A 25494-nucleotide genomic window follows, 5' to 3' on the forward strand; every position below is an offset into this window, starting at 1 on the left:
CTTGCCGCATCCGTCCGACGTCTCACACGTGAAGTGTAGATTTGACGGCCACATCGACTGATCACCAAGAGCAACGCGGAAGCTAGCAACTGCAACGTGCACCGATAGCAACTGCAACTTTAATTTGCGAAGATGTTCCCGAGAAGAAGGTGAGAGCGAGAGGGAGTGGCGTGGGTATGATTTGGGTATTGATACTCTCTGACTTAACTTTTCCTTGTATGATAAAATGAATGAACTACAATAACAGCTCAAACTCTGCTCGGTGAAAATACGCTCCGATCTGTTCTGAATATGTTCCTGTTTGAATATAAGGAAGTTTGAATAATGTTTGGATGTTTATCAAATCTGTACATGGCAGCCTTCCAGGTTTTTGATATGATTCATACTCTAAGCTGAGCACCAATAATAACATACATAAATTTGTGGTTATCTTGCAATAATGCATGCACAGTAAACCATTTCGAGTGCAAACACACTTCTGTACATTTGTTTCGAGCAAGGAATACAAAACTCATAGTGACGCGTCATATAAAAGTCTGAGTCTTGGATTCAACGTTTGGGGTGAGGTGCAGTGGGGTCCCGTGAAGATCCGGGTCTTAAGCAATCCATGGTTGCTGTCAAAGGCGACTATGCTTGTCGTGGTCAGGCTCGCTGACGTGGTTAATGCATGTCATTGTGTCCCAATTGTGTGGATCGATGGTCATGATATCAATACCTGGATTGTCTGGTCCAGACTCAATTATTTACAGACCGCCGTCATATAGCTGGAATATTGCTGAGTGCGGCGTTAAACAACAAAAGAATAAAACAAACAGTGGGGTTTAACGTCGCGTTCAAGATTATTGCATTTATATAGCGACGTGCACGTTTGAGTGTATGAGTGTGTGAACGGGGCTGATTTTATCGACTAATGCCGGTCTTATTGTGTTAACCCACTGAAACACCATGCCACAGTTTAACAACGGATACTAACTCCGAGTGGACCAGTCCGAGTTTTATCCCCTTAATGAGTGCCAGGCAGAGTAGCAACAAGTACCATTTTTCCATGTTAGCTTTAGACATTTCTGTCACTATTCCAAGAGAAATATTTTAGACATCCCCCTGGTCGATGGAACATTGATGAAAAAAGTTTGGAACTTTGATAGATAGAATCCTTGTGATGCTCATGACGGCAATCCCCCGGTGAAGACCCGGATAACAATTGGACTTCAGCAGCTCATGCTTGTCGTAAGAGGCGAGTACGGGGGTAGGCTGGTCATACGGGTGACTTGGTTCATGCATAGTTGCATAGTTCGATGCTCATGGTGTTAATCATTGGATTGTCTGACCCACACTTGATTATTCACAGACCGCCATCATATAGCTGGAATATTGTGGCGTTTACCAGTAATCATGAGGAAATCGGAGAACGTTGCCGGGAATGCCAGTGCATGTGCTGTTTTGAAATTACTTGGAACATTTATGGTGACAAAGCCTGGGACATTAAAGAGAAGATTAATAGGGATATTAGTTGATAATTACTTGTCAACATGGGCGTATTGCGGGCGCATTGCTGGGACATCCCAAAAGACATTCCTTGGGACAATCTTGGTGACAGTTCTGATCATATTGCTGTGTGGACAGTGCTATGCATGTTGCTAGGGACACTAATATATCTAGGGGCGCTACTAGGGACGGTCCTTGTGACGGTCCAAACATTGCAGGGATCATTGTTGGGACAATTGCTGGGAATGTTTTGTGATATTACTTATATTCTCAGGCCTACTTCTTGTCGGTACTTATTATTGAGATCAGTGACGATCCAGGTTAAGGAAGAATTGATTTTCAGCAGCCATGCTCATCGTGGATCGATGCTCATGATGTCGATCACTGGATTATCTGGTACAGACTCGAGTATTTTCAGACTGACGTCAAATGGCTAGGTCCGGGGTTAAGCTAAAAAAAACAAAGTTACTTTTGAACACTAATGTTTCAGATGTTACTGCAGCAACCCGTACGCCCGTTATGTCTACGGCAGAAGTCGTCCCAATTCCTGGCTGAGAGATGCCCCTTGGGTTCGAAATGCCTTCACCGGGAGCGCAAGCCTATTTTCAACCGCCACCCCGAAACCAGGTAAAAATACCGTTATTTTCGCTTTGCTTTGCCACCCGCGTAGGTGAAGATGTTGGTGTGGATTATGTTACGGATGTCGGTGTGGATGTAGATGTAGATGTGGAAGTTAGTGTGGGTGTGGGTTGGTGTTGATGTGGTTGTTGGTCAGGATGTGGGTGTGGAGATACCATGGTCGTCGGCGTTGTCATGGATGTGGAGATGGTTGTGGATGTGGGTGTAGGTGTGGGTGTGGGTGTGGGTGTGGGTGTGGATGCGGGTGTGAGTTTGAGTGTGGGTGTGGGTGTGGATGCGGGTGTGAGTGTGGGTGTGGATGTGGATGTGGGTGTGGTTGTGGGTGTGGATGCGGGTGTGAGTGTGGGTGTTGATGCGGGTGTGAGTGTGGGTGTGAGTATTGATGTGGTGTGGATGTGGGTGTGAGTGTGGGTGTGGGTGTGAGTATGGATGTGGTGTGGATGTTGGTGTGATTTTGAGTGTGGGCGTGAGTGTGAGTGAGGGTGTGAGTATGGATGTGGTGTGGGTGTGGGTGTGGGTGTGGGTGTGGGTGATGGCACGGTTGTGGGCGTTGGCATAGGTGTGGAGGTAAGTGTACATGTAGGGGTGGGTGTGGGTGTGGATATGGGTTTAGATGTGGTTGTGGGTCAGGGTGTAGGCGTGGGAATGCCATAGACGTGGCTGTTGGCATGGGTGTGGAGGTGATTATGGGTGTGGATGTGGATGTGGATGTTGGTGTATATGTTAATTTTGATGTGGTTGTAGATGTGGATGTTAGTATGGGTTGGTATGAATGTGGTTGTGGGTTAGGATGTGGGTGTGGGTGATTGCATGGGTGGATGTGGGTGTTAGGTTGGGCACGTGTTAATGGGGATGCGGTTATTGGGTAGGATGTGGGTGTGGGGGATTTTGTGGTTGTGAGCGTTGCATAGGCGTGAGGGTGGTTGTGTTGGTGGATGTTGGTGTGGATGTTTGTGTGGATGTGATTGTGTTGGTGGATGTGGATGTTGGTGTGGATGTGGTTGTGGGTGATGGCTTGACTTTGGGAATTGGTATGGGTATGTATGTGGGTGTGAATGTTGATGTTGAGGTAGATGTGGATGTGGATGTTGAGGTAGATGTTGATGTTGGTGTGGATGTGGATGTTGAGGTAGATGTGGATGTTGAGGTAGATGTGGATGTGGATGTGGAGATAAATGTTGGTGAGGATGTGGATGTTGAGGTAGATATGGATGTGGATGTTGAGGTAGATGTTGATGTTGGTGTGGATGTGGATGTTGAGGTAGATGTGGATGTGGATATGGATGTGGATGTTGATGAGGATGTGGATGTTGAGGTAGATGTGGATGTTGGTGTTGGTGTGGATGTGGATGTGGATGTGGATGTTGAGGTAGATGTTGATGTTGGTTTGGATGTGGATGTTGAGGTAGATGTGGATGTGGATGTTGGTGTGGATGTGGATGTTTGTGTAGATGTGGGTGTGGATGTTTGTGTGGATGTGGATGTTTGTGTGAGCACGGGTTAGCGGGGATGCGATTATTGGTTAGGATGTGAGTTTGGGTGATTTCATGGTTGTGGGCGTTGCATGGGCGTCGAGGTGGGTGCAGATTTTGTCGTTAGTGTAGGCGTTGGTATTGGTAGGGATATTGGTAAGGGTGACTGTGTGATTGTGTATACGGAGGTGCCATGTATGAAAGAGGGTGAGGGAGTAAATACAATTCCAGGTGTAATGTTGTCGTGGACGAGTGGTGGCTTGATTGTCCTACTGTGCACATTTCTATCTCAAATCAAATTTATGCACACCTGACACACTCAGTATGGTGTGTGGTATGCGTTAATGGTATGGTTGCCGACCTGTTGTAGAGACTACCAAGCCCAAAGCAGAAATACCACCTGTCCCTGAAACTGAGTTAGCAACAAAACTCCACGTCACCGGGGTCGACTTGCACATTGCCGACAACACCAAGACCCACAACACCGACATGTACGAGTGTACACAAGACCGAGTCAGCGGGGACACCAACAAGAAGGCACAGCTCGTCCTACGTAGAGGTCAAGAGTTCACGATGACCATCCAATTTGACAGAGCGTATGACATCAAGAAGAATGACATCACATTTGACTTTACTCTTGGTAGGTAGCATATACAATTACCAGGTAATTACCGACAATCCTTTGGAATATTCGAAAATAAAAACAGGCATAAAACTGTCAAATGAAAGCCTTCGAAACAATGAGCTTCAAGGTGAGTGAGTGAGTGAGTGAGTTAGGTTTGACGCCGCTTTTAGCAATATTCCAGCAATATCAAGGCAGGGTTTCAAGCATAGTGAGTGAGTGAATGAGTGAGTTGGGTTTTACACCGCTTTTAACAGTATTTCAGTTATATCACGGCGTGCCAGCTTAATGTGGGAGGAAAGCCCGAAGTGATGCAGGTCTCAGACGTTTACTACTTCGGTGAAACCCACGAGCACGGGTACGGTGCTGACAAACCTAGAAACATAATCGGGGCGAACCGGGATTCGAACCCAAAATCATAGGTTTCTGGCGTGCCCAAGGGACGCAACTCTGCACAGCGAATGGCGGCGCCTTAGACGACTTGGCCACCCGTTTCCCCGTTTCACGCATAGAACCTGTGTACTGAATCAAACCCCTTGATACAAGGCTACCCAACCGTCTCCAAGGTCCACAGACATCAAATGATCCTTTTCGGGACATGTGAACATAGTGACTCTGTACTTAAAAGGACCTTAACGTAGACTTACAATAGTGAAACGTAGACTTACAATAGTCATACCGCTAAGAAAGGTTTGTTTTTGGAGGAGGGGGTGGGGAAGGTTCTCACGGAGGGGGTAATGTTATAGATGAATCACAACGGAGCAGGATTGCAGTTGCTGCATTGTGTTATTACAGGAGGTGAAGATGAGGATAAGCAGAAGGTCATCAAGTCCTTCAGACTGGAGGAATCTGAAGCTGCCCCCTACAAACCCCGGAAGTGGGGAGCGAACCTGGTGAAGAAAAAGGAAAAGTCTCTTACAGTGTCAGTATTCATCCCCGCGTCATCTCCCGTGGGGGAGTGGGAGCTGAGTGTCAGTACTGTCGTGGACGTCAAGGACGGCGAAGACATCGTCTGGAAGTACAACCACGGCGAGGAGGTCATCGTTCTCTTCAACCCCTGGTGTAAAGGTATGTGCATGAAAGCGACAAATCGGTTCCATGATCATACGATCATCAGCCGTTTCCATCATCATAGGATAATCAGCCGTTTCCATCATCGTACGATCAGGCATGTATCTAAAAGTGATGATACCAGGTGTTCGTGAAAATGGTGATAGTATCGTCATCCCTGATGGCACCGGTCACAAACTCATGCAAAGGCAAGTCAAGTGTTCATCTGAACAAACACGGGAACATAAGGAATCGGACACATTATTTTGGTTTATATATGCGTCAAATGTGTCAACCATTTTTGAGCAAGAGGCATATAACGGTCTTCAAATCCTGATGTAGAAGTATGTGATACGAATCTATAATCCCTCGCGAGAAGGTATGTGAAACAAGCTTCAACTACTGGCATGGAAGCATTTGTGAAACAAATCCTTCAACCTTGTTTTGAGTTTGAACAACATTCAACCCTCCGTGTCAAGGTACATGTGTAGGAACATACATATGAAACACGCCTTAAACCCCCCCCCCCCCCCCCCAAAAAAAAAAAAAAGAAAAAAAGAAAAAGAAAAAAAGATAAAAAAAGAGAATTTGTTTAACAATTACGTTTCTGGTCAAACGATCAATATGCCGGCAATATCCCTGTGCCAATAAAATGGCACAGGGACACATGAAATATATACGGCTTGTGGGGTTCTCTCCTATTTAATTCTATTTTTCCGGTTTTAAATGCTGGCGAATGATAACAAACATAATGTTATAGGTTTGGGGTGTTTCAGCGACAATTTTCTACCCTTGCAACGTTTTGATAACGTGTGTATTTTTTGGCCAAATTCAATTTTCAAGTTTATAGTTTCTTTTGCCCTGTAGTTAAGCAATCCGAAAACGCAACACCAGAAATGCGAATAGCAATCATCCGTTGGCTAAATACATTTTTAACGAATCGCATACAGAATGTTCGTGAAGACTTTTCAAGTGTGTGGGTTTTTTTGCCCACCAATATATTTATACGGGTATACAAGTCGTCCTGATTATTGAACGAGATTTAACCTTTGTGAGCGAATCTTCATCTACTGAGGCAAAGATATGCATACCGTACTGAAGACACTGAAACTAACATTACCACTGATGTTTCAGAGGACCTCGTTTACATGGCTGACAAAGACTGGCTCAAAGAGGCTGTACTGAATGACTCAGGGTGTGTCTATCTTGGCCTCTACAGTTGGATGGATTCCAGTCCTTGGTATTTTGGACAAGTGCGTTCAACCATATTTTTTAATGTTTATATTTCCAACTCGCACATTGAAGGAGATTATTTTTTACATTTCTGCATTCAAACCGCATGCAATGTAATTAATTATACGTTGTTTGTTTGTTGATTAACTTCGCACTAAGCAATATGTCAGCTATTTGACGGCAGTCTGTAAAAAATCAAATATGGACCTGAAAATCCAATGACTGATACCATGAGCCTGGATATTGGGATACGATGACATGCATCAACCAAGTCAGCTAGTCTGACCACCTGTTCTGGTCTGTCGACTCTTTTGAGAAGCATGAGTTGCCGAAGACCAATTGTAACCCGGATCTTTCAGGGTACAAACCATATTCAATTAAATATAATTATACGTAATGCACTGAAAACCAACACAGCTATGATGGTGTAGCCCCGATGTAGAGCAGCACTATGTTATATAATATTTGATTTTAATTGCATAAAATAAAAATAAATTAATCAAAACATTTTCAACAACTTACCAAAACAATATCCTTTTTCATTAACCATTGAGCAGCATCAACAAATTGTAACTTTCTAATACCATTAATTCGCCACATTTATTAATATTAAGTTTTCATTCAACGTAGTTTTATAAGGTGACATACATTATTTTGTAAAAAAATGAATGATTGGGAAAGAAGAAAGATTATGAAGATTCATGACATTGACCTCAGTTTTTCTATTTACATTGTTGGTATCGCAGCCCATGTAACTTCTCAAGCGTTTTTCTCCAGATATTTATATCTGAGGGTTTTTTCATGTTGAAATCTTATTAGTCTTGTGGGGACTCCGGCTATACTGCTTGTCGTGTGAGGCGACACAATGAATCGGCTGGTCAAGCTCGGTGACTTGGTTCATTGCGTGTTGTGGGGCACGGGTGGCCAAGTCGTCTAAGGCGCCGCGATTCCCTGTGCAGAGTTGCATCCCTTGGACACGCCAGAAACCTATGATTGTGGGTTCTAGTCCCGGTTCGCCCCGATTATGTTTCTAGGTTTGTCAGCACCATACCCTGTGCTCGTGGGTTTCACCGAAGTGGTAAACGTCTGAGACCTGCATCACTTCGGTCTTTCCTCCCACATAAAGCTGACACGCCGCAATATAACTGGAATACTGTTAAAAGCGGCGTTAAACCCAACTCACTCACTCACTCACTCATTGCCTGTTGTCCTATCCCGACGGCATGGATTGTTGCTCATAGTATTAATCACAGGATTGTCTGGTCTTGATTATTTACAGGCCGCCGTCGAATAGCTGGAATATTGTGCGGCGTTACGCAAAAACAACAACAACAACAACAGCAATTACTTCTTACAATAACTTTCTCGGTTTCAGTTTGAAGACCAGGTACTCGAGGCGTCTCTCCATCTACTGCGGAAAGCATTCAAGTTTGATGCTTCGCCAGCCCTGGGAAGCATTGTGAGAGTCACACGTGCCCTCTCCAAGATTGTAAGTAGTGTCTGAAAGCCAATGAACTAACACACCCTTTACTCGCGCACCTGCTCGCAATGAAGGATTGTTTACACGCAAAGAGAACAATGTCCTCTTGCAGGGTTATCTGGTAGTGTGAGCTGCGATTGCGCTTACATCTTCATTGTGAGATGCTGTTGCAGGTGAACTCTATAGACGACGCCGGGGTGTTGGTGGGCAACTGGTCGAATGACTATACGGGTGGTACCTCACCCTCCACCTGGGTCGGGAGTGTGAAGATTCTCAAGCAGTACATGACAACAACCAAACCAGTGAAGTATGGGCAGTGCTGGGTGTACTCTTGTGTCCTCACTACAGGTAAAACAACTGTTTAAACACAGATGCTGTATAGGAGTTACCCATTCACCAAAGTCATCTAATCGCTGCGACTGTCTTAATTCCTATGGTTTAACATAGCCTTAAGATAATCGTAGCGCTACGACCGCTTTGTGTGACGGGGGATAGTTTACGAATGGTTCATAGCAGTGATTATCGGGAACTGTTGTTGACAGGAAATTTTCTACAGAGAAGAAAGATGGGAATGTGGACTTTTTCAGTGAGGATGCTTCACTACAAAATAATAGTAATGTTGTGAGGTGGCACAGTTTGGTCTCATAATACAATAAAGCATCAAGTTGATAATGGGGCGTTTTCTTCAGTCGGGTATTTTAGGGGTGTTTTTCTACAATAAAACAGCAAGAATCTTGGTCTGCTTTCAGTCGGGGATTTTAGGGGTGTTTTACTATGACAGCAAGATGATAAGAGATATTTTTCTGTTGGGGGATTCTCGGCTTGTTTTACTTCAATTAAAACAGCAAGATAATAAGATGTCTTTTTCAGTCGGGGATTCTAGGGGTGGCCTCCTGTAATAAAACAAGATTATCGGTCTTTTTTAATCAGGGATTCTAGGCATGTTTTACTACAATAAAACAGCAAGATGAAAAGATCTTTCAGTCAGGGGTATTAGGGATGTTTTCTATGATAAAACAGCAAGAAAATCAGCCTTTTTCAGTCGGGAATTCTAAGGACATTTTACCATAAAAATAGCAAAATAATGGGTGTTTTTTTAAGTCGGGGATTCTGGGGATGTTTTACCACAATACAAATGCAAGCTGATAAGATCTTTTTTTCAGTCGGGGATTCTCGGGGTATTTTATTATAATAAAACAGCAAGGAGATAAGATCATTTTCAGTCGGGGATTTATGGATGCGTTTCTACAATGGAACAACATGTTTCATGTGTCTTGTCATTATGGATGAATGTCTACCTTCAGTGTGTCGGGCGCTGGGCATCCCTTGTCGCAGTGTCACCAACTTTGAGTCGGCCCACAACACTGACAAGGAACACCTGAGCTGTGACACGTACAACTACAAGTTGCCAAATGGAGAATTGGAAGAGGAAAAAATTGACTCCGTATGGTAGGCATAATCATGAATATACACAAAGAAAAGAGTGATCACATACTTCTTATTAATAACAGGGAGTGAGTGAGTATGGTTTTACGACGCTTTTAGCAGTGTTCCAGCAATATCACAGCGGTGGACACCAGAAATGGGCTTCACAAATTGTACCCATGTCGGGAATCGAACCCGGGTCTTCATCGTGACGAGCGAACGCTTTAACCACTAGGCTATCCGACCGCCCCGCTATTAATAACAGAACTTTAATTATGACAATGATCATATAGATTGTCAAGGTTTAACCGACTGGTCATTATTCCAGCTGTGTTCACAACAAACTAACCTTCAAGAAAAACTAGGGTAGCATGTTTTGTGTGTTTGTTTGTTGTTTAACGCCGCACTCAGCAATATGACGGCGGTCCGTAAGTAATCGAGACGGGACCAGACAATCCAGTGATTGACATCATTAGCATCGGTCTACGCATTTGCGATACGATGACATGTATCAACCAAGTCAGCGAACCTCATCACCCGATCCCGTTAGTCGCCTCTTATGGCAAGCATGGGTTGCTGAAGACCTATTTTCTACCACGATCTTCACGGGTCGGGTAGAATGTAGACGTTTTTATACCGAGTGGAGTTCAAGAAGTCGAATTTTCGAAATAATTTGTGCATAGAACACAAACAATACACCTCAGAAATTACATTTGAAGTTTAGTATTCGCCTTTTGTTTTTAAATGTGTGGAAATCATATTGGGTCCAACCAAAAACCACTGCACGCTTAATTCTCAAAGACAAAGATATTTCATATCTGAAGGAAGAATATGATAACTGTTAGTTTTGCTTTCTCTATCCTTATAGGGGGTGGCCCTAAGGGACCGCAATTTGCTTTGCAGAGTTGCGTCCCTTGGGCACGCCAACAGAAACCTATGATTGTGGGTTTGAATCCCGGTTTGCCCCGATTATGTTTCTAGGTTTGTCCGCACAGTACCCGTGCTCGGGGGTTCCATTAAAGTGGTAAACGTCTTAGACTTGCAACACTTTGGGTTTACCTACAACCATTAAGCTGACACTCCGTGATATAGCTAAACTGCTGATCTTAACGGCGTTAAACCAAACACACTCACTCACTCACTCACTCATGATCTTCTCATATCTGTTCTCGCAGGTACTAATGTGAGTTGTAAGAATTTACTTCAATATTTTTAGCCTTTATGGATTTATAAACGTAAAAACGATGTGTGTACTGTGAATCTTTGTATACGTCAACAATAATAACTTCACAAACTGCTTATATATAATCTTCACCACAAATTGTTTGTAGACAACGATGTGAAATCAGTGCCGTCCTTCAGCGTAATAATGCAACACAAGTCCCGCCCACTATTATCAGCCAATCAGGAAACAGTAGTCCGTCAGTGGCCGTGGCCTAAAATTAACGCATAAATTAGTTCATGGTTCATAGCCAATCAAATGCCACAGAATTACTTGCAATATATTTATCATATAATGATCGGTACTGTGGTCGGATTACTGCTGGGTCCTGGTCTTACCGTACAATGGTTGATGTAATGTGAAAAACCAAACCTGTTATTCCAGGAATTTCCATGTGTGGAACGAGGCGTGGATGAGTCGGCCGGACCTGGCGGACAGCGAGGGGGGAGGTTTGGTGTACGACGGCTGGCAGGTCATAGACGCCACCCCCCAGGAGGAAAGTGACGGTGGGTGCATCTCTGTGCTGTAGACATGGCAACATGAAGAGTCCGTCCCATTCATTAATATTCGGGGCCCGGCAGGGACTTTTGTTAGATTTATGTTTTCGGTCGCTGAATAAACAAGTAACATGTTTACATATCTAAGTAATGTAGTATACTATACATATAGATAGTACAGTAAAGAGAAGATCATCGTATTATCATTTGCAATGTCTTAACGGTAGGAAAACAAATAACAGATAATGGCACAAAAGTCAATCCTGTTGAAATATTCAAAAAGCCTTTGAAATAAAAATGCAACGTCAATGACCTGATGTACCGGCACTCCACCTGTTTCGAAGTAAATATTATGTAGGCATGCCGGACATTGACTGAACATGAATGTGATCGATTCTACCCCTTCCCAGGCTCGTATCAGTGCGGGCCCTGCCCCGTCATCGCAGTGAAGGAGGGTCACGTCAATGTCGGCCTCGACACCGCATTCGTCTTCGCCGAGGTGAACGGGGACAAAGTTGAGTGGCTGGTGGACCCGAAGAAAAAAATCTTCATACAACTGTCCAGGGACAGAAAAGCGTACGTAATATAGAGTCTTGACCTGGGTCATCTTCAGATTAATGTGGCTCGCAGATGGAGGCATGGTGTGTTATAAAGGGATAATTAATGTTATGTGATACTGCGGAAAGTGTCTCAATACCCTTTAGGCTATACCATGTAACATGATACATTTCATTTTGGGCTGGGTATCAATACCCTTTAGGCTATACCATGTACATGTAATATGATACCTTTCAGTTTGGGCTTGGATATCAATACCCATTGGGCTATATCATGTCACATATTACCTTCCAGCGTTGGCAAGTGTATCAATACCCTTCAGGCTATACCATGTAACATATTACCTTCCAGTGATGGCAAGTATATCAATACCCTTCAAACTATACTATGTAACATATTACCATCCAGTGCCGCAAGTATATCAATACCCTATAGGCTATACTATGTAACATATTACCTTTCAGTGGTGGCAATTGTATCACTATTGTTTGGGCTATATCATGTAACATATTACCGTCCAATGACGGCAAGTGTATCAGTACCCTAGGCTATACCATGTAACATATTACCTTCCAGTGATGGCAAGTGTATCAATACCCTTTGGGCTATATCATGTAACATATTACCTTCCAGTGATGGCAAGTGTATCAATACCCTTTGGGCTATACATTGCAACATATTACCTTCCAGTGATGGCAAGTGTATCAATACCCTTTGGGCTATATCATGTAACATATTACCTTCCAGTGATGGCAAGTGTATCAAAACTCTTTGGGCTATATCGTGTAGCATATTACCTTCCAGTGATGGCAAGTGTATCAATAATCTTTAGGCCATACCATGTAACATATTACTTTCGAGTGATGGCAAGTGTATCAATACCCTTTGGGCTATACTATGTAGCATATTACCTTCCAGTGATGGCAAGTGTATCAATACCCTTTGGGCTATACCATGTAACATATTTCCTTCCAGTGATGGCAAGTGTATCAATACCCTTTAGGCTATACCATGTAACATGACACCTTTCAGTTTGGGCTTGGGTATCAATACCCTTTAGGCTTAAGCATGTAACATGATACCTTCCAGTGTTCGCGGGGAGGGACAGGGGTGGCCCAGGCGTCTAAAGTGCTGCAATTCGCTGTGCAGAGTTGCGTACCCTTGGGAACGCCAAAACAGGAATGTCGATCCGAATCCCGGGTTGCTCAGATTTATCAGCACCATACTCGTGCTCATGGGTTTCACCAAACTGGTAAACATCTGAGACCTGCATCACTTCTGACTTTCCTCCCACATCAAACTGACAAGCGGCGTTTAACCCATATCACTCACTCACTCACTCACTCACTCACTCACTTGTTGGCAAGTATATCAGTACCAATGAGGCTATATCACCTAACACGATACCTTCCAGTGTTGGCAAGTATATCAGTACCAATGAGGCTATATCACCTAACACGATACCTTCCAGTGATGGCAAGTATGTCAGTACCAATAAAGCTATATCACCTAACACGATACCTTCCAGTGTTGGCAAGTATGTCAGTACCAATGAGGCTATATCACCTAACACGATACCTTCCAGTGTTGGCAAGTATGTCAGTACCAATGAGGCTATATCACCTAACACGATACCTTCCAGTATTGGCAAGTGCATCAGTACCCACGCGCCTACCGGCGAGCCGTACAAGAAGGACGAAGACGACACAGAAAGACTTGACATCACGAGAGAGTACAAGTATGAGGAAGGTACGTCAGACTTTGATCGATATAGATGTATAACTGTAAAGTGTCAGCATATAAACATCGATATACAACATTGTTATATAGGAAGATGGGTAGGGATAGTAGTATGACGCTATAAACATTGTATACAGAGAAAACTGATCCAACTGATGCGGACAACAGTTGATACAGGTTTCCTAAAAGCGGTTACAAGTATCCTAAGAGTCAGTACAAGTATACTAAGAGTTAGTGAGTGAGTGTGTAAGTGAGTTGGGATTAACGCCGCTTTCAAAAGTATTTCAATTATATCACGGCGTGTCAGCTTAAAGTGGGAGGAAAGCCCGAAGTGATGCAGGTCTTAGACGTTTACCACTTCGGTGAAACCCACGAGCACGGCTATGGTGCTGACAAACCTAGAAACATAATCCGGGGTCATAGGTTTCTGGCGTGCCCAAGGGACGCAACTCTGCACAGCGAATCGCGGCGCCTTAGACGACTGGGCCCCCTGTGTCCCCACTAAGAGTTAGTACAAGTATACTAAGACTGAGTAAAACTATACTAAGAGTTAATTTACGTATACTAAGAGTGAGTACAACTATAATAAGAGGTAGTACAAATATCCTAAGAGAGGGTACAAGTATGCAGTTATCAGCTATAGATTGAACTGAGAGATATCTTGCTATGGAACTAATTCCAGGTTCCAAAGAAGAGCGTGCCGCGTTCCGGCGGGCGGAGCGGACGTTTAGGTTGGCCAACTTTGATGGAGAAGAAGGGGAGGAGCCGACACCAGTAGAGGTAAGGATGGAAAGGAACACCAGCAGTAGAGGTAAGGATGGAGGGAACACCACCAGTAGGAGTAAGGATGGAGGGGAACACCAACAGTAGGAGTAAGGATGAGGGGAACACCACCAGTAGAGGTAAGGATGGAGGGGAACACCACCAGTAGAGGTAAGGATGGAGGGGAACACCACCAGTAGAGGTAAGGATGGAGGGGAACACCACTAGTAGGGGTAAGGATGGAGGGGAACACAACCAGTAGAGGTAAGGATGGAGGGGAACACCACTAGTAGGAGTAAGGATGGAGGGGAACACCACCAGTAGAGGTAAGGATGGAGGGGAACACCACCAGTAGGAGTAAGGATGGAGGGGAACACCACTAGTAGGAGTAAGGATGGAGGGGAACACCACAAGTAGAGGTAAGGATGGAGGGGAACACCAGCAGTAGAGGTAAGGATGGAGGGAACACCACCAGTAGGAGTAAGGATGGAGGGGAACACCAACAGTCGGAGTAAGGATGAGGGGAACACCACCAGTAGAGGTAAGGATGGAGGGGAACACCACCAGTAGAGGTAAGGATGGAGGGGAACACCACCAGTAGAGGTAAGGATGGAGGGGAACACCACTAGTAGGAGTAAGGATGGAGGGGAACACAACCAGTAGAGGTAAGGATGGAGGGGAACACCACTAGTAGGAGTAAGGATGGAGGGGAACACCACCAGTAGAGGTAAGGATGGAGGGGAACACCACCAGTAGGAGTAAGGATGGAGGGGAACACCACTAGTAGGAGTAAGGATGGAGGGGAACACCACTAGTAGGAGTAAGGATGGAGGGGAACACCACCAGTAGAGGTAAGGATGGGGGGGAACACCAGCAGTAGAGGTAAGGATGGAGGGAACACCACCAGTAGGAGTAAGGATGGAGGGGAACACCAACAGTCGGAGTAAGGATGAGGGGAACACCACCAGTAGAGGTAAGGATGGAGGGGAACACCACCAGTAGAGGTAAGGATGGAGGGGAACACCACCAGTAGAGGTAAGGATGGAGGGGAACACCACCAGGAGTAAGGATGGAGGGGAACACCACTAGTAGGAGTAAGGATGGAGGGGAACACCACCAGTAGAGGTAAGGATGGAGGGGAACACCAGCAGTAGAGGTAAGGATGGAGGGAACACCACCAGTAGAGGTAAGGATGGAGGGGAACACCAACAGTCGGAGTAAGGATGAGGGGAACACCACCAGTAGAGGTAAGGATGGAGGGGAACACCACCAGTAGAGGTAAGGATGGAGGGGTACACCACCAGTAGAGGTAAGGATGGAGGGGAACACCACTAGTAGGAGTAAGGATGGAGGGGAACACAACCAGTAGAGGTAAGGATGGAGGGGAACACCACTAGTAGGAGTAAGGATGGAGGGGAACACCACCAGTAGAGGTAAGGATGGAGGGGAACACCACCAGTAGGAGTAAGGATGGAGGGGAACACCACTAGTAGGAGTAAGGATTGAGGGGAACACCACAAGAAGAGGTAAGGATGGAGGGGAACACCACTAGTAGGAGTAAGAATGGAGGGGAACACCACCAGTAGGAGTAAGGATGGAGGGGAACACCACCAGTAGAAGTAAGGATGGAGGGGAACACCATCAGTAGGGGTAAGGTTGGAGGGGAACCCGAAATATTTACGAATGTTTCAGAATTTAATAAGATTTATGTGATTCCGTTGATTTTATAGGCTGTTGAACTAACACTGGAAGAGATAGAAGGGGTGTACTTGGGTTCCGAGTTTGAGTTTAAGTCGACTGTGAGGAACACCGGCGACATGGCTCGCACAGTTACCATCTCCATGAAGGCAACTAATACTGACTACACCGGCGAAACGTTGGCGACTGTAGCTGAGGAGAAGATTGCCGACCTCGTCATGAACGTGGGCGATGGTGATGACTATTACCTTGATGTTTAGTGCAGTTTATTTAAGTTATACGAAAGCTTAAATGGTGCCTCTTTGGTATAAAATCGAATTTTGATTATTTTCATTGCGATTATTTTCTCGTATTTCTTATTAGTGTATATCGAGAAAAAAATCAAAGTTATGAAAGAAAATAGAGAATGTTTTTCGAAGATGCAAAAATAAATCAAAGAGAAAATAATTTACATTTCAACAAAATAACCGAAATACAGCAAAAAAATGAAATATCGAACTTTTAAATATAATTAATAAAAAAACCAATTCGAATTTCTCAAATAAATATATAATTGAAATAACATGAAAATAATGGAAATTATGAAAAAATTAAGAATTATCCCCAAACTCCGATATTTCAATTAAGTGTTTTGATTATTCGAAATAAGGAGAAATATGCGGATTTTAAAAATAAATAAATAATTGAAATAACGAGACAAATACACAAAAACACGATTAAAAAAAATAAAACATGCTAACAAAGTGGCACCAGTGAGCTTTTGCAAAGTTGTGTATCAAACATGAAAATACTTCGAAGGCCTGCTGAGTTAAGGCACTGAGCGCCGCTGTTCCCTGAAACGTTTTTAAGTAGTTTGTGAATATCAGGGTGAATTGGGTAGTGGATGCAGACACTTTAGAAGCTGAGTGTACAATATTATCGTTATATTTTATTAGCATCTACAGATTAAAATTTAAAAAATGCAGCAAAAAGGGTTAGGGTGATCCTGACAAAGTCAGGCTTGTAAGGCTCATCATCAGCTCAGGGCCTTTGCCCCCTCTACACGCAGCCCAGACAGCGAATGGGATTTCTCCCGGGAAGCGTTGCCTCGTCAAACCCACCCAGAACCTTTTGGAGAATGTGAAGACTCCCCAAAACTGCAGCCTTCTGCATAACCCAGTTTTCAGAAGGGATGTATTCTTGGTAGCAAACCCGGGTACTCTCCCAATGTCAGTCAACAGATTGGGAGGTACCAAACCTAAGGCACCAAGAACAATGGGGAGTCGGACAACTTGGTACTTGGGATGCAAGCGTGACATTTCGAAAGCGTTGTCCGCGTGTCAATATCATTAGTGTCAAACGGGACAGAAAATTCAATACTATAAATAATTGCATTGGATTCTTCAAAAAGGACAAGATTGTTGGCCTGGATATGTCTGATGTGACCTCTTTGTCAAAACCACAAGCATGGCGAAGACAATTTGCATTTGCAATAAGTTCAAGGTCATCCATGGAAAGGAGGTGAGTAAGGGGTGTTGAGGACCTGTGCTTAGGAGGTCCAGGGTGATAACCTTCCTCTTTGCGGAGCCAAAAGCTTAAAGGACTTAGTGACAAACAGAAAAGCAAATTACTAATATAATTGCCCTGAAATAATCCCATTCTAATTAAAATGGGTTCGAAGTCACCACCCTGCCCCTGCAAATACATTTCAAGTTCAATTGACCAGCAATTCATTGAAGACTTGAGTGGTCGCTCGGGGAGGTCAATGCATTCTAGTGACTTCAAAATCCATTCGTGAGGAACAGAATCGTAAGTTTTTCTGGTGTCTATCAAACACATTGAGAGTTGATAAGTTTTACCCTCTTCGAGGAGCCTTTTCTGAACAAGCATCCCCAGCATCCCTTTCCTGCTCCTTTCTGCTCCATGTAAATAATGCCATTGGAAGCGCAGAATGATGACACATTCAACATCTGTTTGTTGTTGAACGCTGAACCAAGCAAAACACAAGATCTGTGAGACACCCTGTGAATATTTTTTCCTGTGTATTTAGACAAGTAAAAGGGCAGAAGTTTTGGGGATCAATCAAATCACCTTTTTGAAGGAGAAGTATTGTTCGGCCTTTGCACAACCAAGGCGGAACATCCCCTGTATCCACAAGAAAATTTAAACAGTGAAGTAATGGTGTTCGGACACAAGGAAACGATTTCCAAAACCGATTTCGAATACCACCAGGCCCTGGCGCTGTATTAGATTTGGACTTTTCAGTTACCCTTTTCAGGCAATCAGGTGTAATGAAACACATTTAACAATGGTGACTTTATTTAGTGATGTACATCATCACTGTAATCTGCTTCCCATGGTTCCTCGAGGTTGCAGTTGCCGTGTCTATGGACTCCTTGGTGGCTCTTTTCTCATCACCGCGATTGGTTGCGGTGTAAAATTGTTTTTCATTATATTTAAACAGTTTATTTTGTTTAATGAAATTGTTTTTCTTGTCCCACTTTCTTTTTCTTTCTGTCCCAACCTTTAACGTTGTCTTCAGAGAATCATTAACTTGATATAGAATTGTCTCTTTTGTTGTCTTGTATTTTGTTTTTATTCTTTTCCAAATTGATTCGGATAAAAAAATTAAATCCCCTGAGGAACGTAATTTCAAAGAAAGTTCTATCCAGGATAGATCTTTCCTTGTTTCATTTAGTTTTATCTGGAACCGGTTTTTCTTTTGATGTTTTTGTTTCTTACCCTTAATAGGGTTCATTGTCTTTGGAAACTGTATGGATTTCCTCCAGTGCTCGAGCAGCAAAGAACAGTCCTCATTGAAAGTAACAGAAATAATCAAATTATGTCATTTAATTTAAGAAGTTGATTCTGTGGAAATGATTGGCTGAATTGTTATATTGGCCTCCGTTTCTCAATCGGTAAATCACAGATTTGATTATATAACGACGTGAACAAAGTATATAAGGCATCATCAGAAAGAACATCGACAGAAGAAAGTTCGGAAGAGGGGGAAACTCAAAATCTTCGAGGCCAACATCAAAGGATTTCATTTTGTGACCCCATGAGTGGGTCATCAGTGACAACTGCATCAGTTAATTTAGGGAGACCAATGCGCACGTCCATTTGTAATTACCGGCCTTCTACTATTGGAACCGAGGGTTCATGCAAAGTCGCCTGACGAGTGTTGACAGTTAGCTTTCCACGCTCATGGCAAATATACAACTTCAGTCGCCATAGCTGGTCGCGAATATTCGGCTCTGTCAGGTATGGGTACATTGTCATGGCTTTGTCCCAATGCTGCTTTCGTAATTTGCCATTTATTCGTGATGTTTCTGGCCATCCTGTTGCTTTCGCACACTCAAGAATTGTGGACTTGAGTTGTTGCGTCCAAGATATTTTTGGATGGGTTCTGTGCCTTCCCTGGGGCAAGTCCCATCTGCAGTTTGGTTGGTTTGTGTACCGGGGGCTGGCTGACTTGGCTGTTGAGTTGAATGATGACTTTCTTCAAACTGATCTGTAATTATATAACACAGTAGTTAACCAGCTTTGGGGATTAGCCCTAACTGGGTGATAGTCGTCGTCGTCGTCGTAATCGTCATCGTAATCGTCATCGTTATTGTTATTATTGCAGTGAAGGTGATCAAGGTAAAGGTTGATACCATGTTAGACCTTGATAAGCCTAAAAGAGGGTCCACTTATGTGTGCAAGGCCGTGGCGACCGTCAAGGAATCCGGAAACAGTCTGAAAACATCAAGAAGGGTTTATGTGCGCAATCCGCCTCTGAAGATAACGGTAAAGAAATGATACTGTAATAGATAAAGTCCAAACTAAGAAACTCGTAGTCTTGTTTTATTAAGACAACTAGCTGAGACACCCTTAATCTCCCAGATGCATCCACGATCAGATGATCAATATAGGATGCATTGTGGTGTCTTAAGCCACGATGATCTCGTGCCATGCCCCCTTGATGATCCATGTACCACCTATCCATGTCCCCGTGATGATCTTGTACCGATTACCATGTCACCTGAATTACCTCTGTACCACGTCCCATGCCCCCGTAATGATCTTGTACAGATTACCACGTCACCTTAATTACCACTGTACCACGTGTCATGTCCCCGTGATGATCCCCGTACCACGACTCATGTCCCCGTGATGATCTCCGTACCACGTCTCATGTCCCCGTGATGATCCCTGTACCATGTCCCATGTCCCCGTGAAAACCTCTGTACAACGTCTCATGTCACCGTGATGATCCCTGAAACCACGATCATGTCCCCGTGATAATCTCTGTACCACGTGTCATGTACCCGTGATGATCTCTGTTCCACGTCTCATGTCCCCGTGATGATCCCTGTACCACGTCTCATGTCTCCGTAATGATCGCTGTACCACGTCTCATGTCCCCGTGATGATCCCTGAAACCACGTCTCATGTCCCCGTGATAATCTCTGTACCACGTGTCATGTCCCCGTGATGATCTCTGTACCACGTCTCATGTCCCCGTGATGATCTCTGTACTACGTCTCATGTCCCCGTGATGATCTCGGTACCACGTCTCATGTCCCCGTGATGATCCCTGTACCACGTCTCATGTCCCCGTGATGATCCCTGTACCACGTCTCATATCCCCGTGATGATCCCCGTCCTACGTATCATGTCCCTGTGTTGATCACCGTACTACGTCTCATGTCCCCGTGATGATCTCTGTACCACGTGTCATGTCCCCGTGATGATCTCTGTATCACGTCTCATGTCCCCGTGATGATCCCAGTACTAAGTCTAATGTCCCCGTGATGATCCCTGTACAACGTGTCATGTCCCCGTGATGATCTCCGTACCACGTCTCATGTCCCCGTGATGATCTCCGTACCACGTCCCATGTCCCCGTGATGATCCCTGTACCACTTCCCATGTCCCCATGATGATCCCTGTACTACGTCTCATGTCCCCGTGATGATCCCCGTATCACGTCTCATATCCCCGTGATGATCCCCGTCCTACGTATCATGTCCCTGTGATGATTACCGTACTACGTCTCATGTCCCCGTGATGATCTCTGTACCACATCTCATGTCCCCGTGATGATCTCCGTACCACGTCCCATGTCCCCGTGATGATCCCTGTACCACTTCCCATGTCCCCGTGATGATCCCCGTATCTCGTCCCATATCCCCATGATGATCCCCGTCCTACGTATCATGTCCCCGTGATGATCCCCGTCCTACGTATCATGTCCCTGTGATGATTACCGTACCACTTCCCATGTCCCCGTGATGATCTCTGTACCACATCTCATGTCCCCGTGATGATCTCTGTACCACGTCTCATGTCCCCGTGATGATCCCAGTACTACGTCCCATGTCCCCGTGATGATCCCTGTACCACGTCTCATGTCCCTGTGATGATCACCGTACCACGTCTCATGTCTCCGTGATGATCCCAGTATTACGTCCCATGTCCCCGTGATGATCTCCGTACTACGTCTCATGTCCCCGTGATGATCTCCGTACCACGTGACATGTCCCCGTGATGATCCCTGTACCACATCTCATGTCCCCGTGATGATCCCTGTACCACGTCCCATGTCACCGTGATGATCCCTGTACCACGTCTCATGTCCCCGTGATGATCTCTGTACACGTCCTATGTCCCCGTGATGATCCCTGTACCACATGTCATGTCCCCGTGATGATCCCTGTACGACGTGTCATGTCCCCGTGATGATCACCGCACCACGTCCCATGTCCCCGTGATGATCCCTGTACCACGTCTCATGCCCCCGTGATGATCTCTGTACCACGTCTCATGTTCCCGTGATGATCCCAGTACCACGTCTCATGTCCCCGCCATGATCGTTGTACCACGTCTCATGTCCCTGTGATGGATCTCTGTACCACATGTCATGTCCAAGTGATGATTATTACCGTACATCAGCCCATCAATGGCTTCTTCCTGAAGAAGATACCTATTACAGTTACTTAATATGCAAACGATTCTTCCCTACAATGTCATACAATGCTTTCAGGGTCCCGAGAAGTGTAAGAAAGAGGGCCAGGTCACTGTGAAGGTATCCTTTAAAAACACTCTGCGGAAGCCGTTGACAAACTGCAAGCTGGGCGTCGAGGGCAACATGAAGTGTGTGGACGAGAGCCAGCAGGAGATGACTATAGGGTAAGCTCAGTATTCACAACTAGTTTTTTGAGTAACTTCAGTGTTCACAACCAACTCTAGGGTAAGTTCAGTATTCACAACTACGTTATTCAGAGTAAATTCGGTATTCACTATCAGCTATAGAGTAAGCATTGTCTTTACAACTAGCTGTATGGTATGCTCAGTATTCACAATAGCTACAAGGTAAGTTCAACTCTAGGGCAAGCACAGTGTTCCCAACTAACTCTAGGGTAAGTTCTGTGTTCACAGCCAACTCTAGGTTCAGTGTTCATTACAAACTCTAGAGTAAGTGTTCACAACTAACTCTAGGGTAAGTTCAGTGTTCACAACTAACTCTAGGGTAAGTTCTGTGTTCCCAACTAACTCTAGGGTAAGTTCAGTGTTCACAGCCAACTCTAGGTTCAGTGTTCATTACAAACTCTTGAGTAAGTGTTCCCAACTAACTCTAGGGTAAGTGTAGTGTTCCCAACTAACTCTAGGGTAAGTGTAGTGTTCACAACTAACTCTTGGGTAAGTGTTGTGTTCACAACTAACTCTAGATTCAGTGTTCACCTCTAACTCTTGGGTAAAGTCAGTATTCACAGCCAGCTCCAGGTTCAGTGTTCACAACTAACTATAGGTTCAGTGTTCATAACAAACTCTAGGGTAAGTGCAGTGTTCATAACCAGCTCTAAGGTAAGTGTTCACAGCCAACTCTAGGGTAAGTGCAGTGTTAATAACCAGCTCTAAGGTAAGTGTTCACAGCCAACTCTAGGGTAAGTGCAGTGTTCATAACTACTTCTAGGGTAAGTTCAATGTTCACAACCAACTCTAGATTCAGTGTTCACCACTAACTCTTGGGTAAAGTCAGTGTTCACAGCCAACTCTAGGTTCAGTGTTCACAACTAACTATAGGTTCAGTGTTCATAACAAACTCTTGGGTAAGTGCAGTGTTCATAACCAGTTCTAAGGTAAGTGTTCACCACTAACTCTAGGGTAAGTGCAGTGTTCATAACCAGCTCTATGGTAAGTGTTCACAGCCAACTCTAGGGTAAGTGCAGTGTTAATAACCAGCTCTAAGGTAAGTGTTCACAGCCAACTCTAGGGTAAGTGCAGTGTTCATAACTAGCTCTAGGGTAAGTTCTGTGTTCCCAACTAACTCTAGGGTAAGTTCAGTGTTCACAACTTACTCTAGGGTAAGTTCAGTGTTCACAACTAACCATAGGTTCAGTGTTCATTGCAAACTCTTGAGTAAGTGTTCACAACTAACTCTAGGGTAAGTTCAGTGTTCACAACTAACTCTAGGGCAAGTTCAGTGTTCACAACTAACTCTAGGGTAAGTTCTGTGTTCCCAACTAACTCTAGGGTAAGTTCTGTGTTCACAACTAACTCTAGGGTAAGTTCAGTGTTCACAACTAACTCTAGGGTAAGTTCTGTGTTCCCAACTAACTCTAGGGTAAGTTCAGTGTTCACAACTAACTCTAGGGTAAGTTCTGTGTTCCCAACTAACTCTAGGGTAAGTTCTGTGTTCACAGCCAACTCTAGGTTCATTGGTCATTACAAACTCTTGTGTAAGTGTTCCCAACTAACTCTAGGGTAAGTTCAGTGTTCACAACTAACTCTAGGGTAAGTGTAGTGTTCACAACTAACTCTAGGGTAAGTGTAGTGTTCACAACTAACTCTAGGGTAAGTTCAGTGTTCCCAACTAACTCTAGGGTAAGTTCTGTGTTCCCAAATAACTCTAGGGTAAGTTCAGTGTTCACAGCCAACTCTAGGTTCAGTGTTCATTATAAACTCTTGAGTAAGTGTTCCCAACTAACTCTAGGGTAAGTTCAGTGTTCACAACTAACTCTAGGGTAAGGTAAAGGGAAGTGATAATTTTGTTGCAAAATCAGTCGTAGGACTAAATTACATCATCTGAAATAAGAAGCTGTTGGGAATATGTTCTTGAATGACAATTATATATGTTACGCCCTTAACAATATACTAGCGGTTATTTAAAACTGTAATTAAGGTCTCTCTCTAATTTCACAGATCATTTATGAACTTTATTTATTCAGTTATAGTAAAGTAATGAAATACACATGAGCATGAACCTAGAGACAATGATTTCATGTCGATCTTTGCTTCTGTATAGGAAAATCGGCGCTGGGAAGACGTGGTCCACAGACATGCTGCTGAAGATGGTGAAATCCCCGAAGTATATTCCCATGAGAGCAATCAATATAATCTTATCATGTGATGAGGTTGAGGATGTGGTCGGAATGTACAGAGTTGGGCTCGTCTAAAGTCGCCTTATCCTTTAACTACCTGAATACTGCCTGCTTGAAGGTATCACAGCTCATCTGAAGACGAGCTCTGTCCACATTGTGCAAAATCAATCTGAGCTAGAAGCGTTCGTAAAATACACTCAAGCTCAATTGATCGTTGCTTAAACTCATTTTTGTGGCGTGGGTGATTATGCAGTAACTGTTATAATAGTGTGCTTTTTTCACAATAAAACTCAAACGAGTACCTCAACCGCTCTGTTAGTATGTGTATAACATGCCTATTGAATTTGTCGGGGTAGAGGTTTATAACCGTGTTCTGTTTTACGAGTTATTATCTTGCTCAAATATTTTTCAACATACATATATTTTAGGCCTTTAATCCTTTTTATTACACTTGTTTTACGGATTTCGTTTTAAAATCAACGGTTTCAAAAATTCAAATTTCAGAAAATTCCAAGCGAAATAAAAGTGTGTTTTTGTTTGTACTTCACCTATATTCATGAAGTTAAGCTGTATTGTAATATTATATTTGACCTATTTGATAGTTATTTGCCGTGATAACAGTATTTGTTACTTGAATAACTTTAAACTTTTGGTTATGGTTTTAATCTCTGGTTTTGATGAAACTAGTTAACGCGCTGTGGTTTCAGATTACGTCAGGGGTTACCATGACAACGTGAAAACGATTTTATGAATCCCTTGTTTTTCAGACACATAAAATGCAGCCCTATCCTGTCGTCTACTGTTCAGATCCGGGTAGCGTGGGCGGGGGTCTTCTTACACCCAGGGGTAATTGTACTGAATAGATCCGGGTGGAAAACAGGATTGGTCGGGGTGCGTTTTATACACATGCAGGAGACGTCAGCCTCATGTACAGTCAGTGTGCGTGCGTGCGTGCGTGCGTGCGTGCGTGCGTGCGTGCGTGCGTTATTTAACTTGGCACTGAGCAATTGCCCGGATATATGGCGGCGGTCTGTAAACAATCGTGTCTGGACCATACAACCAAGTGATTGATATCATGAGCAACGTGATATTGTTGGAATAGTGCTAAAAGCGGCGTAAAACCATACTCACTCACCATAAGATATAACTGTGACTGTGGCGACTCGTACATTGGTGACACCTCCCGCCAAATAGATACCCGCTTCAAAGGACATAGAACTTCAACAGCCAAAGCAGACACAAATCAGCCCTTTAAGACCATCA

The 25494-nt window shown here is 44.0% G+C and overlaps 1 protein-coding gene across 1 annotated transcript; it reads left to right on the forward strand.

Moving 5' to 3' along the window:
* LOC139454432 (protein-glutamine gamma-glutamyltransferase E-like) lies at positions 1–25179 on the forward strand. Its single transcript, XM_071236133.1, has 16 exons — positions 1–149; positions 1976–2112; positions 3967–4236; positions 5014–5286; positions 6403–6521; positions 7877–7990; positions 8155–8329; positions 9286–9430; positions 11013–11134; positions 11536–11701; positions 13326–13432; positions 14106–14203; positions 15916–16117; positions 19494–19654; positions 21894–22039; positions 24156–25179. The coding sequence occupies exons 1-16, from the start codon at positions 133–135 to the stop codon at positions 24304–24306; spliced, it is 2403 nt and encodes an 800-aa protein (XP_071092234.1). The 5' UTR covers positions 1–132; the 3' UTR covers positions 24307–25179.
* The last annotated feature ends 315 nt before the right edge of the window (positions 25180–25494 follow it).

The sequence above is a fragment of the Haliotis cracherodii genome, unplaced genomic scaffold, assembly GCF_022045235.1.
Source record: "Haliotis cracherodii isolate W230 unplaced genomic scaffold, xgHalCrac1.p SCAF_10, whole genome shotgun sequence".
NCBI lineage: Eukaryota > Metazoa > Mollusca > Gastropoda > Lepetellida > Haliotidae > Haliotis > Haliotis cracherodii.

Excerpts from the sequence above, each read along its gene's own strand:
- LOC139454432 (XM_071236133.1), top strand. Across the intron at positions 9,431-11,012 it reads GAAAAAATTGACTCCGTATG|GAATTTCCATGTGTGGAACG; the intron begins GTAGGCATAATC and ends CTGTTATTCCAG. Across the intron at positions 19,655-21,893 it reads ATCCGCCTCTGAAGATAACG|GGTCCCGAGAAGTGTAAGAA; the intron begins GTAAAGAAATGA and ends CAATGCTTTCAG.